At 41.4% G+C, this 19461-nt stretch overlaps 1 protein-coding gene across 5 annotated transcripts in view; it reads left to right on the top strand.

Moving 5' to 3' along the window:
- Positions 1–18912, top strand: part of LOC134353136 (transcriptional regulator Kaiso-like) — a 49168-nt gene extending 30256 nt beyond the window's left edge. For 3 of the 5 annotated variants that reach the window (XM_063061081.1, XM_063061083.1, XM_063061082.1), the window contains exons 2-5: positions 1614–1656; positions 7784–7943; positions 8094–8264; positions 14872–18912. In XM_063061081.1, coding sequence (XP_062917151.1) covers positions 7883–7943; positions 8094–8264; positions 14872–16664 — 2025 coding nt within the window. In that variant the 5' untranslated portion in view covers positions 1614–1656; positions 7784–7882 and the 3' untranslated portion in view covers positions 16665–18912. Of the gene's footprint in view, positions 1–1613; positions 1657–7286; positions 7596–7783; positions 7944–8093; positions 8265–14871 lie in introns of all 5 variants that reach the window. The other 2 variants (XM_063061080.1, XM_063061084.1) reach the window with 2 other exon arrangements.
- Positions 18913–19461: the final 549 nt, after the last annotated feature.

Raw genomic sequence — 19461 nt, 5'->3', positions numbered from 1 at the left:
CAGTTAGGCTTGACTATTCTTTACCCAAAAGAGTTCCATTCAGGGCTCTGCAGGTAATTTTTCTTTGTACCTGCTGGTGAAAATGTGATTGTCCAATTGCAGTTCTTGGTGCAGAACTGGGACTTTGAACTGATCCTTCACACTGGGTCTGATGAGTGAGGGAATAATCTGTGGTGATAGGGGGAACAGGAGCAACAGTTCTTGGTCCTTACAAATAACATTGTAAAGCTCTTACCTTTTCTTCAAAGTTATATGCAATTTTGTTCAGCCATCCTCACCTCTGTTTAGCTGACAAGCCCTGTATTTCTAGTTTATTGAGTCAATACATAAACGTTGGCTACATTGTTACCTTTTCATATCATTCATTGATGATGCTCACACAGAGGAGATGGCTACTCTTATCAAGAGGACTTCAGTGCTCTGTACAGTTGTTTGCTAGCATGACATCTGTAAACATCTTGCAAATAAGGTATATTATCCCTGTATGTATGTTGGAGGAGGTGTGGTGTGATTAGTCTTTGAAAGTATACCCCAGCAGAGCGTGAAGAACGGCAAGAAGGAGAAAGTTAAAAACAAAATATTGAAATTACAATCAGTGGCCACTTAATGAGGTGTACCTGTACACCTACTTGTTAAAGCAAATATCTAATCAGCTAATCACATGGCAGCACCTCAATGCATAAAAGCATGCAGACATGGTCAAGAGGTTCAGTTGTTCAGACCTAACATCAGAATGAGGAAGAAATGTGATCTAAGTCACTTTGACTGTGGAATGAGTGTTGGTGCCAGACAGGGTGCTTTGGGTGTCTCAGAAGTTGCTGATCTCTTAGAGTTTTCACTAATAACATTATCTAGAGCTTACAGAGAATGGTGTGATAAACAAAAAACATTCAGTGAGCAGCAGTCCTGTGGACAAAATCACCTTGTTAATGAGAGGGGTCAGAGGAGAATGGCGAGACTGGTTGAGGCTGACAGAAGGCGATAGTAACTCAAATAACCACACGTTAAAACAGTGGTGTGCGGAAGAGAATCTTTAATGCGCAATACATTGAACCTTGAAGTGGATGGTCTATAGCAGCAAAAGACCACACTAGGTTCCACTCCTGTACCTAATAAAGTGGCCACTGAGTGGATATTCCAGTCATCTCCATTTTCCAGAGAACCACGTTTTACCTTAAGTACCATGAAATATTTACTTCGTCTTTACTACCCAAAAGACATTTTAAGCATGAATTTATAAGGCGCGGCACAGTAAAATCTGTTTTAAATGTTGAGATTTTGCTGTGGAATCACCAAGATAAGAAAAGTGCAGGAATTTAAATAAACCTAGTCCATTAATCCAATGTAATGACATTATACTTTGTGAAATGTGATATGGTCCCAGAAGCTGAACTGAAATTTGAAAACCTTTTAGTTTTTTAAAAATTAATTTACCTTTGTCACCATTGTTTCAGAATAAGCTGAGAGGTGAATGAATTTGATTGTTGTATTGATCCATAATTCAATTTTTAATGCGAGCATGGTAGTGTTTATTTGAAAAGAATGGTTTCTGACTTTTTACTGTTTTTTGGAAACTTCAGTTACACTCTAAAGTATATTTGTGCTTTTTGCAGATTATTTCAAAGAAAACTTGACCTAAGAAAATAATTATACAAGGTAAATATGAAACCCAATAATTGCTTGCTTAAGTGCCACATGTTGGTTCATTTATTTGGAGGGAATAATTTCAATGTACAGAATTTCTTGGATCTTTTTCTGAATAATGAGTTGACATTCAATTACCTAGAAGACTAGATCGTATCCATTGCCTCAGATCTCACTCAAGGTTGTCAGAGATGTCACTCCTTAAGTGCTGCAAGTCCCAAAATTGGAAAGTGGTGAAATGTGGACCTATCAAATTAATACACCAATTGATAAATGTGGTCGAAATCTAAAGCTAAATGTGAAGATGTAGTGGGAAACTGAGCAATTTCAGTACATGTCTTTTTCCTGAACCATCCTATCCTAAATTGGCAATTGGCACCAGTGTCCCAAATGAATTGGTGACCTTGCTTTGTGCATTTTTCTTTTTTTCAGCTAAATAAATTATGTTTATCTATGCAACATGAAACAGAATATGATAATCTATTCAGACTAAAATAGGTCAATCTTGGATAGCTGGCCTAAAGGTGCAAATCTGTAGGGCAGTAAATGGGCAATACAGGAGGGCTCAGGGTTATCCCAGGCCTTTGCTTATGTACTTCTCTGATGTAGGGCCAAAGTTGAGTGGTTAGGTTCCTTGAGGTCATGGGGAGAATGACCCAGGGCTGGAGAATTTGGAAAAGTAGGGGTCATTGCTGATCATTGAGAAGGGATAATGGGAGGTGGAGAGGAATGCTTGGTAGTTTTCTGGCTAAATATATTTGGGGTGTGTAATTGGAAGTCATGGTTTGGCAGGACTTGAAATAGTGTTGCTGCTTTATTCTTGGATTGATAGATTTGCCAGGAGTGATGTGGATTTCAGGCAAAGGGTACATGTGTGTATTGGTGATCGTACTGTAGATGGAGAATGGGGGTGTACTGAAGATTGGGATACTATGTACTTTAAAGAAAATCTAAATCATATTACCAATGCAAAGCAATGATATTTTCAGTCAGAAGCAGACACTGTGAAACCTTGCTTATGCACGACTGGCCTGTAAAATAGATGGGCCCTGAATAAGTAACTGATGTTATAGACCTGGCATACCCATGCAGTATATTGGATGTCACTGTGCATCTCCTGTGTGTTCGCAGGCACGGTCCACATCAAACCAAAAAGCGTAGCTTTCATCCATTTTGCACAAGGTTGTGAATTTTTCAGTTGCATATAATTTTCCATTGACATTGGATCGTATTATGGCAAGAAAAATGGTGGCGCACAATCCAATTTCTTTGTCTTACAAAGGTTTGTAAATTTTTGGAAAATATATTCATTACCTATACATGAATTTACAGTATTTCTTTGGTTGATTTGCTGGATTTGGTTTTGTTGATGATATTTCAGTTTCTCCTGATTCGCTGTGGTTGACACCCATTTTATTTTGATTTCACTGAATTTGCTGATCTGTGTGCCCCCCCCCCCAAACAATCCAACTATATTCCTGTAGTGACTAGGATAAACCTATTTTCATCCACTCCAGTCGTTTTGTTCCATACCCTGAGGGCATACTTGTGGTTCTTGTACACCACAAAGACATTTTGCTTATATTTGCTTCAATTGTTTAACCTGAGTTGTGCAGAATTCCAGTTGACAAAAGCCGAATACCGGGGAGGTTGGAAAACCAGATATTAAAATATGGAATACACTCTTTGCCCACTTTATTAGGTACAGGAGTGGAACCCAGTGAGGTGTACTGCTGGTGTAGCTTATCTACTTCAAGGTTCAACGTGTTGTGTATTCAGATATGCTCTTCTGCACACCACTTTTGTAATGCCTGATTATTTGAGTTACTGTCACCTTGAATCAGTCTGGCTATTCTCCTTTGACCTCTTTGATTAACAAGCATTTCTATCCAGAGATCTGTCGCTCACGGGATTTTTTTTTGTTTTTCGCACCATTCTCTGTAAACTCTAGGGACTGTTATGTGTGAAAATCCCAGGAGATCAGTGGATTCTGAGATGCTCAAACCACTCCATCTGGTGCCAACAATTATTTCACAGTCACTTATATCACATTTCTTCTCCATTCTGATATTTGGTCTCAACAACAATTGAACCTCTTTTATGCATCAAGTTGCTGCCCCATGATTGGCTGATTAGGTATCTGTGTTAATGAGCAGGTGTATCTTATAGAGGGGCCACTCAGCAGGTTGGTTAAAATCTGTGCAAGGAGAAACCGTTAACATTTTAGATGTGATGAAATCTCTTTTCATTCTCATCAGATGCCGCCTGACCTGCTGAGTGTTTGAAGCGTTGTTTATTCCTACTTCCTTTCCAATGTACTCTGGCCCAGTGCAGCCACTCACTCCTAATCAATACATAGTTATAATTCTCTTCAATACTTGCCTAATTTGTATAGTCAAATTTGAATTATATTTACAATGCGGTGACTGAATGCAGCTTCGTGATAATAACGATGTCAAAGGGAGAAGGCAGGAAAATGGAGTTAAGAGGGGTTATAGATCAGTCATGATGAAATGGCAGAGCAGACTCACTGAGCTGATTGGCGTAATTCTGCTCCTGCGTCTTATGATCTTAGAATGAACAGATACTTTAGGAGGGCAGATCACAAGTGCTGATTTACTTGCCACTTCTGTCCAGCTCAACCATTTTTCTATTATTTCATTTCACCCTGTTCCCACCTGTTATGTTGATTTGATGCTCAGCTTTTGTTGCTCTCTTTTACAAATATTTACTTGGCAACATGCTCACCGAGCCCTAATTTAACCCAATTTCTTCCTTAAACACCAAGAGTGCTTCCAGATATGTTTATCCCTCCACCTCAAGTGAATTTTATGTCATTCCTGGAGTGTGTACCATCTTGGCTCACCTACCTGCCTCAGCAACTTCTTGGCTACTGAAACGTGAGGAGAAAATGGGAGATGAAGGAGAATAAAACTAGCAAAACAGATAGTAAATTAAAGACTAAAATTGTTTCATAGGGTCTGGGAGTGAAAAGATAACAGAACTGAGGTAAAGTGATGCGTGAACATGAAGAAGGAGAGAACGGAGTGAAAGAGAAGACAGACATCTGAAGAGACGACTGTGGGTGTCACAGTAGCGTAGTGGTTAGTGCAACGCTAATGCTGATTTAGAGTTTCCGAAGTTCAAAGTTCAATTTGGGCACCACCTGTAAGGAGTTTGTATGTTCTCCCCATGAACCGTGTGGGTTTCTTTCGGGTGCTCCCACAGTCAGTCCAAGATGCACTGGTTAGAAGGTTAATTGGTGATTGTAAATTGTCCTGTGATTAGAAGAAGAAAGCCCTTAACTCCAGGTGGAGTCATCGGTACGCTGTCATGACGGCGTTTTTTAAGCAGGCTTTCTTATTTTTACGAGGCCGAGTTGCTAGCTCGACGTTCAACCCAACAAAGATGAAAAGTGTGCAAGGGAGCCAGCTGGATTCAAACTCGGGAGCCTTCGCTCCGAAGTTCGGTGCTGATGCCACTATGCCACCAGCCGGCCGGTGCTGTAATTAGGCTAGGGTTAAGTAGGTGGGTTGCTGGGCGCTGCGGCTCGTTGGCTGGAAACACAGTATCTCTAAATAAATAAATAAAAGGAATGCTGGGAGTTTCCTTGGGAGGGTCCAAAACTGTTTTGTCAGCTATTGTGTTCAGAATATTTATTGTCCAGGATGGACAGTCCAATTGGTGCTTTAAGAATGAATGTCAACTTAAAAATGTAAAATAGATTCTTCAGACATGCAAGATTTTGTTCTATTAAAATATGCTGTGTATTCCCGTAAGGTGCAGTGGCCACTGCTTAAATGATTCTTACCTCCATTCAAAGATATTTTTACTGTACTTCATCTCCATGTCCCCAACAGATGGTTTGTTTCTTGTCAACACTGCCATAGGTACCAGAGTATCTCTATTTTGCCAGTGACAGATGAATGTTTCTTAGGTTTATTTGTTCTTGGAAATAGCCTTTCTAGCCACCTTAATTATTCTGCACATTCAAAAAGGATTCCATGTTCCTGGCCCAGGCCACTCCTGAACATTGAAGTTCCATGCTTTCCTTAGTTCCAGATTACAAAACAAAAGGCCACTCTGCCCTTTGCATCAATGCCAGAGAAATCCCATCAGTTTTATTCCCTCATTTTACGTTCTGTAGATCTGTCAATACATTCCCTCTCACGTCCCCATTAAATTCCCCCATGTTTCTTTATAATTATACAATGGTGGAATTTATAGCAACCAGGTAATTTACCAGTTTTCTGTCTTTCTTTTGCCAGAGAGCCTTGGCATGGTTCCAGATTGCTTTGTCTCAAACTGTAAACTGTCAAATGTTCAGAAGAATCTTCAGACTTTCAACCATGTTCTATTCCCCGACCTCAAATGTTCAGCTTTCCATTGTTGACCCCCTAAGCTCCATTGTTCTTTGACTACTTTCCCCCAAGTTCTGATCCAAGAATCAGTGCTTTATCTTTGTCACGGGAGTTTCTCAGCTCATTTGACTTGGTTGTTCATCTGCGCTGCCGTTCCCACCTGATGCTCTTCTGATGATTACTCATCCATCTCTGTGGGTATTGCTCTTCAACTTCTTGCAAAAGGAAAGTAAGAGGCAAACTTCGAGAATGATATAGAAACAGTGGAGTTTTGCAGGAACGAGGCGAGATTTGGGCAGGACGGTACAACCTGTTAGCTTAATGCTATTACAGCGCCGACAACCTGGGTGCAATTCCTGTCTGTCTCTATTTTGTATGTTCTCCCCATGACAGTGTGGGTTTCCTCTGGGTGCTGCAATTTCCTCCCTCGTCCCAAAGATGTATGGGTTAGTATTGGTTAATCAGTCATATGGGTGTAATTGGGCGGTGTGGGCTTGTTGTGCTGGAAAGGGCTGTTACTGTGCTCTCTCTAAATAACAACAATAGAGTGAGAAATGCAGATTAATAGAATCAGTCACAAAAATGATCTGCTATCAGTGCTGCAGTGAGTCAAATAACACCCAAAGAGAAAAATAAAAACTAGAAAAACAGCAATTAAAAAGTGAGGTGGTTACAAGGCGATATTGGTAACAAATATAGCAAATATTCATTCATTAGTTATGACTGTACAGTAGATTCCGTGAATGATCGTAAGCAGAATTACGTGTTTAGTAACATGTTTTAAGAATGCCTGATTAATGTTGTTTAAATAGTTCTTTGGCATGGTCTGAGTAAAAGATGGGATGTTCATGGCATAAAATTTCCATAGGCCTTCAGCTCTCCTGCCATAACGGACAGAAGCTCAGTCAAAGCAGTGAAAACAGCTGCTTCTGCTGTAGGCACGAGAGAGATTGAGGGGCCCCTGAAGGAATTTAGTTCTGTGTTTTAAATCACAGATATACAGACTTTAGGTTTCAATGTAAAAAAAACACAGGAATTTAACGAATTCCCTGTTTTAGTTGTCCCTGGAAACTTGTGCCAAAATGGTGCTACGCAGGGGACTGCACCAGATTATCTTGGTGCTATCGGTGCATAGTTTTCATGCACACATCTCATGCATGAGCACATATGCTTAGGATGAGCGAATTGTGTTGCTTATCCCTTTAGCGAGTGTTAAGCGTGAGTAATTTCGTGAGTGCTGCACACTTGCTGAAACTGACGTCATGCCTGCACCTCTTCAAGGGGAGGTGACCACTGAATCCAACCACTGCTGGAAGGCATTGTGGAGCTTGGGAGCCACTGCACAGAAGAATGGCAGCACTGGCACGGGAGCGGGCACCCCGTTTCATGGATGCGGACCTCGACATCTTAGTGGAAGAGGTGGAAAACCGCCGGGAGATCCTGTACTGTAGGGGACCCAGGAAGCCCTTCAGGACAGAGATGAAGTACCAGTGGGAGGAAGTGGCCAGGAAAATCAATGCTCAGAGTGACGCCCCGAGGACCTGGTCCCAATGCCGCAAAAAGTTTAATGACCTCACACGTGTGGTCAAGGTCAGTGGAGACTGCAACAAATCCCATCTACCACCACATGCACTCCTACAGTTACATACTCACCATTACCTGCCACCCACCCACACACACACACACATCTCACACTCATTTAACTATTCAACTGTGGCGGCCATTTCACACTCTTGCATTGAAACGCGCTCATTAATGCTCTTCACTCTCTCTTACAGGAGAAGATTACTCGCAACCGCCAGCAACAGAAACAGTCTAGAGGGGCCCCTGCCCGTGGCCAGAGGCTCAGCTGCTTGGAAGAGAGAGTGCTGGCAATTATGCGCTGGGATGCCACACCTCCAGTGGCCGCCAGTGGATTGGAGATCATTGATAATGATGGTATGCACCCATCCAATTCATCCTTCCATGTTTCAGCCCCTTCCTCCTCCCCCACGAGATTTTATACCCAATAACCAAGCTTCAAATGTGTTCCCCTTGCCTGCCCCCTTCCCTCACCGTGACCATGCTTTTGTTTGTTTCCCATTTCAGACGCACAGGACGTACCGCCCGGCTTTTCCCAAGCTGATGAGCTGCAGGGCTCAGAGGAAGAAGACACGCCGTCACTGCACCTGTCACTCCCATCCACCAGCTTGGATCCTGGCACCTCGCGGTCTCTGGAGGACAGTTTAGAGGCGAGGTCTATTTGTGGCGAGTCACTGGGTACGTGTGGACCTCTGCCAGGCCAGGGGCGGCGGGTAGCTCAAGCACCAGCTTCCCGGAGGGCAAGATTGTACACGGTGGAGGACTCAGATGATGATTTTGACGGGGCAGCATACAGGCGAAGACTGATGAAAATGCACGTGGACATGCTTGGGGCGTTGTCGGACCTGCCCGAAAGCCTTCGGGAGATGTCAAGAAACATGGGAGAGTCCAGCTGCAACTTTGCACAAGTCTTTGCACGGAGTCTGGAGCCCATTCTTTCCAGCATGGAAGTGGTGGCCAGTTCCATGTCAGCGCTGGCAGACCCAACCACCATGCAGTGTTTGATGACGGAAGTTTCAGCTTCCATTGCGGCGCAGGCGGAGGCCACCCAGAGACTGAGTGCTGCGGTGGAAGCTCAGACAGCGGCCAGTCAAGCACAGACCGCCGCCATCGTGGCTCTGGATTCCACTGTTGGCAGGGGCTTTGAGGCCGTGAAGGCACTGTTGCGATCAGCTGATTGCTAGGCTGGCTGACGCAGTGGCCCCCGGGGGGGGGTGTCAGTGGGCCATGGGGTAGGAATAGGCTGTCCTCTCTCAGAACGACCTCATTCATGCTCCCACCACTCTCACTCCTGCCCATGGAGGAGCCATCGAGGCCCAGAGCTGCTTGTGACTGCCCTTCACGGACATCTGCAACCTCCTCCACTGAAAGGCAGCAATGGTTCACTAGCTTGGCTGGCATCGCAGTGCGGAGCCAGATGTAGAAGTAGTAGGCTGGATAAAGACCATTTGGAGAAAAGCACTCAAAGAATGTGTAAGGGTGATTGGTAAAAGATTGTATGGTGCAGTTATTGTCTGGAGGTATAATAATCTTGGACGTTTAATTGCTTAGCTCTGATTTTTGTGATTTGTAAAATAAAGGAACACTTAACATGACCATTGAAAGAAGATGGCAACCAGAGATGTGTCATCATGGGGATTTGTGTTTCTCTTTATTCATTACTACTTGTTACTGTTAGGAGTCAAGGGGGAGGTCAGCAATATATTGATCCGGTCGAAGTTTCATTGAGTTTGGTGAAGAGCCTCCTTTAAGCCTCACTGCAGTGCTTGCGAAGGAACTCTGGTGGTGCTCCACTGGTGACTTTCTGTCCTGCAGATGTCAGAGTGTCCAGTCAATAGGTGACAAGAGATCAGAACTTCTTTTGATGGGGAAGTGCTTATCATGAATTCTTGCAGTCTAGTTACAAAACAATACTCAATACAGTATTGGTTCAGGGAGGTTCACATACAGTAGCCATCTTTATCCAGAAAGAAAAGCTCTTTTTAATAACTTTGGAACTTTAAAATCCCTCGCATAACCTATACAACACTATGATTTTATACAATGAAGAGCTTATTTTATTTAGAGATTCAGCACGGTAACAGGCCTTTCTGCCTCAGTGAGCCCGCAATTATACCTGTATGAACATTTAACCTTCTAACCTGTATGTCTTTGGAATATGGGAGGACTGGCAGACCACAGTACGTGTTCTTGCAACACTGTGTGTCCGAAAGAGTGATCAGCAGCACTGGGGCTCCGCAGGGGACTGTCTTGTCTCCCTTTCTCTTCGCCATTTACACCTCGGACTTCAACTACTGCACAGAGTCTTGTCATCTTCAGAAGTTTTCGGATGACTCTGCCATAGTTGGATGCATCAGCAAGGGAGATGAGGTTGAGTACAGGTCTACGGTAGGAAACTTTGTCACATGGTGTGAGCAGAATTATCTGCAGCTTAATGTGAAAAAGACTAAGGAGCTGGTGGTAGACCAGGAGAGCTAAGGTACCGGTGACCCCTGTTTCCATCCAGGGGGTCCATGTGGACATGGTGGAGGATTACAAATACCTGGGGATACGAATTGACAATAAACTGGACTGGTCTAAGAACACTAAGGCTGTCTACAAGAAGGGTCAGAGCCGTCTCTATTTCCTGAGGAGACTGAGGTCCTTTAACATCTGCCGGACGATGCTGAGGATGTTCTACGAGTCTGTGGTGGCCAGTGCTATCATGTTTGCTGTTGTGTGCTGGGGCAGCAGGCTGAGGGTAGCAGACACCAACAGAATCAACAAACTCATTTGTAAGGCCAGTGATGTTGTAGGGATGGAACTGGAGTCTCTTACGGTGGTGTCTGAAAAGAGGATGCTGTCTAAGTTGCATGCCATCTTGGACAATGTCTCCCATCCACTACATAATGTACTGGGTGGGCACAGGAGTACATTCAGCCAGAGACTTATTCCTCCAAGATGCAGCACAGAGCGTCATAGGAAGTCATTCCTGCCTGTGGCCATCAAACTTTACAACTCCTCCCTTGGAGGGTCAGACACCCTGAGCCAATAGGCTGGTCCTAGACTTATTTCATAATTTACTGGCATAATGTACATATTACTATTTAACTATTTATGGTTCTATTACTATTTATTATTTATGGTGCAATTGTAACGAAAACCAATTTCCCCCAAGATCAATAAAGTATGACTATGACTATGACTATGAAACTGGAGCACCCAGAGGGAACCCAGATGATCATGGGGAGAACATACAAACTCCTTACAGACAGCGGTGGTAATTGAATCTAGGCCACCGCATTGCCTCCAACATTCAGATACGGCCTTCCTAATTAAGTGATTGAAATTGTTTTATGATCTACAGTGATCACGAGGATCTTTTTCTCAAAGGAATGAGTACTGATGATAGCATTGAGACTTCCACTTGATGAGCTTGGCCACTGCCAGACGTTGCTGTGATACAATGTTAACTTACCATTTTAAGCTCTGCATTTCAATGTGGCAAGCTCTTGCCAGCTCTTGGGCAAAGACTGTTTTACCTCTTGTGGGTGCTATTAGAGTGGGGTCCCTGGAAGAATATTGAGGCTTTAAACTGTGCTGTGAAAGTATGTCCAGAGAGGGCTCCCTTAGTTATGGTCTGCCATCATCCTCATTCTCATGCCTTCTCTATGTCAAGGCTCTGCTCACTTCATTATCATTTCATACAGCACACTGAGAAGGCTAAGGGGAAACCTGATGGAGGTATACTAAGGGATATAGATAGGAGTCAATAATAGTAATTTTATTTTCCCATTGCAGAAGCATCTAAAAGTAGAGATCTGTCTCGGAACAAGACGTTAGCTCTTTATTCATCTCCACTGAACCTGCCTGACTTGCTGAGTTCCTCCAGCATTTTCTGTGTGTTACTCTAAAACCAAAGAGCATAGATTTAAGTAGTTTCAGGGGATCTGAAGAAGAACTTTATCACCCAAATGGATGGTTGGAATTTTTTCACACTGCCTGGTGGAGATAGGCACATTCGCAATATTTCATTATTGGGATAAGCAGTTGAATTTCCAAGTCATGGAAGGTTATTGGCCAAATGCTGGTATATGGGATTTTCATTTTGGAGATCTCAGTGCGCATTTCTCTGGCCTCCTAGTGCCACCTGTGATTACAATTGCACTCGCGAATATCCCTGCGCTGAGACTCGAGGAGCTGTGGTCCTTGTCCCCTGTGAACCAGGGTTCCTACTGATGTATGGCAGGGACAGACTGCATGTTGGTGGAAATGTTCTGATGGATGGTATTGACTATCAGTATTTTCTGCTGATGCTCATATACCAGGCTGTGATAAACTTTGCAATTCACCATGAGCTCCAGGAGCATGTGTAAATTTCTTGCACCACCTAAGTACTGTCTGCCCTTCTTTGAGCTTTCTGGAAGCACACAGTTCTGACAGATCTATATTCCTGAGTTCTTGCTGGTTTCTAGTCAAATGAGGGTCTGCTCTTGTTGAGTAGAGAGCACCTGAGATATCCTTTATTCAAACTGTAAACTAGGATTATGTATGTCAAAATGTTCAGTGAAATGCATCGTTTGCATCAGATCAAATCAGTGAGGATTGTGCTGGGGGCAGCCCCCAACCCAGGCTTCTGGCGCAAACATAGCTTGCTGACAACTCAGTAACAATCCTAACCCTTAAGTCTTTTGACTGTGGGAGGAAACCGGGGCACCCGGAGGAAACCTGCATGGCAACGGAGAGAACATACACACTCCTTACAGACAGTGGCAGGATTGGAACCCCAGTCACCGGTGCTGTAAAGTGTTATACTAACTGGCACACTACCATACCTTTTCCCTGATTCATTTCACAGGGAACCAACAAGTGGGCATTACATGTGGACTGATATTACCCGTGCATGCTCTGGCCGCTCCATTACTAAGTGTGCCATGCACTCTGATGTTTACAACAGAATCTGTCAGTATGTGAGGGTAGTTAGCAAATGCTTTTTGTGATAATTTTTTCTGCCGATGTTTTAAGGAGTGTGTGAGATGTAATTACATTTGTAGCCCAGTATTCTGACTTGCTTTTAATTGTTAATGGACACCTGAGTATATTAAGTGTAGTGATAGTGGTTTATCACTGTAGAAGTTTTAGGACATAAAACTAACTGCATTATATTTCAGAAATACTTTTGCCTCCATTATTCCACATGGTCTTGCACCTCTCATTGATCCCACGTTTGATGCACTCTGCCCAGTTGCTCAAACCTCTTCCAAAGATCAGCTATCTTCGGGTTTGCCTTCTCTTACCTCCTGATTTCAGAAATTGCTTATCAGACTTCAACATATCTTCATTTCTCCAAATTATTTGTGATCATCCCTTTCCCTTCCTACATTGTTTTCCTTGGTTTGTTTCCTCGCAGTTGAAGGAGCAGCACTGATATTGCTTCTTTTTTACATCCACTTGCTGTCCCTTAGCTTCACTTTGTCACACTGCAGACAATGCCCTCGATAAAATAAGGGGCAGCAGCACTGAGAGGAAACATGGACACTGAAAATGTGCAGGTGAGGGAGGGGATGGAGCTTTTAGCAGAAAGTGACATGTGGAAGAAAGAAAAATAACAAGAACTCCACTCAGTGGCCACTTTATTAGGTATACCTGTACACTTGCTCGTTAATGCAAATATCTAATCAGCCAATAATGTGGCAGAAACTCGATGTATAAAAGCATTCAGACATGGCCAAGAAGTTCAGTTGTTGTTCAGACCAAACATCAGAATGGAGAAGAAATGTGATCTAATTGATTTTGACTGTGGAATAATTATTGGTGCCAGACCAGCGTGGCTTGAGTATCCCAGAAACTGATGATCAAGGATTTTCATGCATAGCGGTCTTTATAGTTCACAGAGAATGATGTCAGTTTTTTTTAATCCAGTGTATACGCACTTTGATAGTAAATGTACTTTGAACTTTGAGCAGCAGCTCTGTAGGCATAAACACCTTGTTACTGAGAGAAGTCAGAAGAGAATGGCCAGACTGGTTCAAACTGACAGGAAGGTGACAGAAACTCAAATAACCACGTGTTACAATTGTGATGTGCAGAAGAGCATCGCTGAACACACATCGAACCTCGAAGTGGATGGGCTACAGCAGCAGAAAACAAACTGGTAGCCAAAAGCAGATTAAAATAACTGTTCAAATGGGGAGAAAACAGTTGTATAATTATAGAAAGATGGGTGTAGGTTTAAGTGCCAAAGAAGGTGAAGTATATTAGCATTAATTTTACATAACATCAATCTATTCATGAGTTTGCTCACCTATCATCAGTACTACCAGATAGCCATTTATTACTTACCTAACAAGCATCTTTTAACTCTTTTCATTGTCTTGATCTGAATATATTGCATCACAACTATTGGGATTCTTATGATCTCTTGCTGGAAGTTTGGTCTGCGATATCAGGGAAACTATGTATGGGTGTGATCCCCAGTAGAAATTTAACTTTCACATTATTTTAGCAAATGGGAAGTGCAAAGCAAGTTAGAAAATTAGAAGGAAGTAGAAATTCATTCTCGACTCTTAAGCTAAACATACAAGTATAGTAATGTCTGCAAGTCGTACTTTCATATTGAAGTGATGTTCCAGTTTGTTTTTCGAACAAGTGATTGAGGGAAAATTTGTCCCCTCAGGAGTTTAACAGAAATCCCTATCTTGATTATTTCGTAAAAAATTAACGTTCTTAGTCTCTTTCAAATGTTTAGAGATTCTGAGGAGTTTCACTGGAACTTCAGTGATTTGGCAGTGGGTAAAGACATTAAAACTAAATGTAGATATGTCACTGGAATGGCAGCTCTGATTGGGAGAACATCCATCCTTGAGTGAAACATTTTAAATTAGCGTTTTAACCACAAGATAAGCAGAAAAAGAAACCTGGATGTAACTCTGGAAATATATTGCAGTATGGGATTGTTGTAAACGTATATTCTGGTGTATTCCTGTGGGATTATATTCCTGCCCTCAAAATTATGTACTGTAGTTTTCAAAAAATGGCATCATCATATTCTGTATATTATGCTGCATTGATTCTTTTTATTTTAGACAATTAAAAGCAAGTAAAATGAATAAAACTGTTTTATATGGGAGTTCAGCAGAAAAGGCTTCCCAGTGTTTCCTGTGAACCTCTTGACAAGTGACTATTACTATTACTATTGCTACAGTTGTACAACTTTTGAAATAAATCTGTTCGTTTAGCAGGATTTAACTTCAGACTGTCAGCCAACTCATTTTCATTGGAAATATTATCTTTGTTTTTGATATAGTTATGGAGAGCAAAAAACTGATAAGTGCAACTGACATTCATCACTCGGGAGCATTGTTGAAGTCTCTTAATGAGCAGCGGGTCCAAGGACTGTTCTGTGATATTACGATAATTGTGGAAGATCGCAAATTCCGAGCACATAAGAATGTCTTGTCATCTGCTAGTAGCTACTTCCATCAACTTTTCATTCTCGACGGCACTAGCAATGTAAACGGACAAATCCTCGAACTGAGCTTCGTCAGAGCTGAGGTATTTGCAGAGGTTCTGAATTTTATCTACACCTCCAAATTGATCCGTGTGAATGCCGAACTTGCAAGTGAGTTGATTCAGTCTGGGCAGGCCCTGGGGCTAAAATTCCTTGCTGACTTAGGGGAATCACTTTCAAAGTTAAAAGGACTAACACCAGCTGTCAACAGTGCTGCTTCTGTGACAGATTCCAGGGCTGAGACCTCACAGAAGATCGCTGCTGATGCAACAGTGGAACCTGAATGCTTGATTATACACGTTGAGGAAGGAGGTCTAGGACCTCGAATAACGGATGCTTTTTCCCTACACAGTGCAGAGTTTAGGGATTCGAATGGTAACAGTAATGTCTCTCCCGGTGGTGAAGACTCAGAGGATAATGACGATGTCATTTTCTGCAGTGAAATTTCACCACCTAAGCAAAGCTGCAGTGTAGTTAGCAAGAGTTCAATGCAAACAAATATCATTGTTCCTAATATACCAGTGAGTTCTGATGATGTAAGAACGCAAACAAAACATGCCACTCTGTTGCCAGAGACTGAGCAAAATACTATGAGTACCCAACAAAGTACACAGACAGCTAATGTGAACTATCCTCAAGATGGCAACCACCTTGTAACTGAAGATAAAATGGCTGGCATTGACACATTGGCTAAAGGTTGCAGAGTTTATGCAAATATCGACACAAACCCTAACACGTACCACGTCGTGGTTCCAAACAAAGACGACCTAACCAACCGTGAACCGAAGCAGAACAGAGAGCCTGGATCCCCCGACAAGAACTTGCTTCTGATCGGAGACAAGGTATCAGATGGTGGAGGCCACTCAAGCATTCAGATCGTGCCTGAAAATTCCAGTAATCATATAAATAATTCAAGACCCATGTACATCAATGAGCAGAACTTTCCGGATGCAAAACGAATGAAAAGGGAACAAGATCATTATGAGTTAGTTGTAGATGGCCGATTATTTTACGTTTGTATTGTTTGTAAGCGATCATATGCATGCCTGACTAGCCTGAGGAGGCACTTCAACGTTCATTCCTGGGAGAAGAAATATCCTTGTCATTACTGTGAGAAAGTGTTTCCTCTTGCAGAGTATCGTACTAAGCATGAAATCCTTCACACTGGTGAACGGCGATACCAGTGCCTGACCTGTGGTGAGACCTTCATCAGTTACCAGGTGATGGCTTCACATATTAGGTCCGTCCACAGCAAAAAGACTGGAAAGAGTGCAGCTGAAGACGAGACCGATTCAAAACTTTACCGTTTACTGCCATGCAAAACCTTACAGATCAGGCAGTATGGGTTCCTGACTGCAAGTGCATCGGGCGCAATGGCCGAGATTAATGATGATGGAATTGTGTATCATGTAGGAGATGAGGATGAAGGAGCTTCACAGCAGACCCCGGAAACCATAGGGGGTGGCAAGCCCACTAGCTGGGATGATATTTTTCCTCAGGAAGGAACCCCAGTTTACAGATACAATTCCTTAGATGGCAATTCCGAATTAGAATTTGTTATACCAGAGTCCTTCAGAGAAATGGCTTGAAGTCATTGAGACTATGATGGAACTAAACATGGTAAGAAAATGGATTGCAATGCCAGGTTAACTGCTGACAGCCAACCTTTGGTGGTAGCATTGTACTAACTGACCAGTTAAGCATTTTGTGTTTCAGGCAAATGATTCAGTGGCTGGACCATTGTGTGGGTAACCTACGGTCGTTTTTTATCGAAGAAAAAGCATTTCTGTTAAACGTGATGATGTCCCTGTAGAATGCATCATGAAATGTGAAGCCAAATGTAGCTGTGGCTTTGAACAAAGATGCAGATATTTCGTCAGAAGTAGCCAGAAGTCAACGGACATTCATATACAATGTGCACCATTGAAATTATTTTCATCTTTGGTGATCTAGCAGCCATTACCCAGATGTTTATTTTTACATATTTCTAATCAGAAACTGATTTTATGGAAACTTAATGTGCTAGCACTTCGGGTTTCACATTGTAGGGCTGAGGTAAAAGGCTGCTGTTCAGCGTGTTCTGGCAAATCCTTATCAATCATCTTTCTACGCATTACGTGAAACTGTTTTACATGCTAAACCAATCACAAAACCCTTCTTCCTAAAGTGACTTCCTAGCATTTTAAAAGAAGATGCACAAAAGACCACCAGATTACTGTGTAACTATTAGCAGCAATATCATTAAACAAAGCTTCAAAAAAGGAGCAAGCCTAAATTCTAAACTTTTGTTAGTGGTGATGAATAGGTGAAAATTAATGAGTGAAATTTGTATAAATGTTGGATGTACCAGTATTTCTCCTACCAGCACTAGGATTCAATGGCTTAATTCTGTTTTAAGGTTTAGAAGGGAGGAGATAATGATAACAAGCTTATATCCACATTAGGGAAATATAGTTTAATTCAGTAAAGCTCGTCTTCCTTTCATTCTGTAATCATTGGTCTTGCAGCATCAATCACTCTTTTCACAATTTAATGTGTTATTTGAATTAAGAATGTGCCTGATTAAACTGGATTAATGCAAATAGAATGAATAATGGAAAAATAAATGGGTCAGGAAAAAATTATGGAACCTATGAGTTGTTTAGTCCATCATGGACAACCCAATACAAAGTAGATTCCTTACTGGCCATTACTGTGATTTATGTTCTGTTGATTATTTTTTATTAAACTAGATGCTAATGCAGTACTTTGGGATGAAAGCTTTTAAATCTAACAGCTCAAGAAATGAACAGTTATCTTCAATATTTGCATTATCTGAAATATGCATGTTAAGTATAATTTTATCTGCTGGATTCCAATTTTACAAATGTTATTCCCTGGTTGTTTTTATTCTACTGTGAAGTTGAGAGTCTCTGTTCTTTTAAAAAAAATCTAGCTTCAATTTGCATAGAGTAATAACATCATTTTCATATATGCCTAAGGACTTATTTGTAGCTCTAATGAATGTTTTGCTGAAGTTTTGGACAGGCGAGTTGGGATTGCAAGGCTTTAACACAACAGATGCAGCATTTTTACATGCAATTTCACCCAAAATGCTTTAAAAACAAATCCTGGACAGTAATTATTGAGCTTAGCTTATTTTAATGGTCAAAATGTCACGGAGGTTATGCACGTCATTATCCCAGTCTATTGTTACTTAGTTGTGAACTGTTATAAGCAAAAAGATCTTGCTTTCTTGATATTCTCTGTAATGCATCTCATAGAAACTCTCACATTAAGTACTGTAGGCTAACATAATTTAACATGTCTTTTGTAGCAAACATCCATTTAGCAAAAAAATCTTATCAGCACACTGACTTCCCTTAAGTGTATGGGTCAATATTGTACATATATTGCTTCATTTTTTTAATTAAAAAAATAAACCATGGTCCCATAAGTCTTTTGACATATAGAAAAAGTAATAAATATTGTAAAAGGAATAGCCTATCATTTTGTTTGTAACAGTTTTGCATGCATAGACTAGAACAAAACTGCAGAATAGAAAATCTTTTTATGCTTGCATAAAAATATTTCTTTTGAATTACCTGCAAATTGGCAAAACCATGTTGTTCTAAAGTAATAATGTTCTGTCCTGTTGTGCAAGCAAGGTTAATGCTTTTGTACCAGTGAAAATAATAAAACTACTAATATGTAAATATAGTTGTAACAAAGCTTCTTCATTAGTATAGGTTATTGTTAAGTCACTTTTCTATTTTCTTTAATTTGAAGCCTTAGAATGTAAGTTTATTTATTGTATTTGCTCTTTTGATGAAAAAATAATAAAATTTTCAGAATATATTGACGTATCTGCACTTTGTTTGGTTTGGTAAAGCATTTGAATAACTTTATATTCAAAAAATAGAATGTCATTGCAACAGATGTTCTTCTGATGGCGAATGCACAATTTCCTGTTGTTTCAGAGTAGCCATGATGGTAATTCAATTTAAAATATTCCTTTTCTTCTCTTGAAGGGACAAGAAGCTGTTAAGAGTAGGAACTCATGTACAGTATTGGCCACCCCTTCCCCCACTCACACACACTTTGCTAGGGTGTTTCTTGGTGTGTAACAAACGTTCAAAATCTCTCTGTACCCCAGGTCACCAGGAGAAGGTGCAATAGATTCACAAGGATGATACTGTTAACTGAAGGGGATATACAGTATATATAAAATAATGCCGAATAGGCTAATGTTCTTTTCTAGAGAAATGAAATGGCAGACGGATGACCCAACAGAAGTCTTCAAGACCAAGAAACATGTTAGATGTTGAGAAAATGTATCCTCCTATCATCGAGTAGGTTGCATTAGCATTATGTCCGGGCTTATAATTCATGAACCCGAGAGATTTT

This window comes from Mobula hypostoma, chromosome 10, assembly GCF_963921235.1.
Source record: "Mobula hypostoma chromosome 10, sMobHyp1.1, whole genome shotgun sequence".
Taxonomy (NCBI): Eukaryota; Metazoa; Chordata; class Chondrichthyes; order Myliobatiformes; family Myliobatidae; genus Mobula; species Mobula hypostoma.
This window is presented reverse-complemented; position numbering and strand designations above follow the sequence as displayed.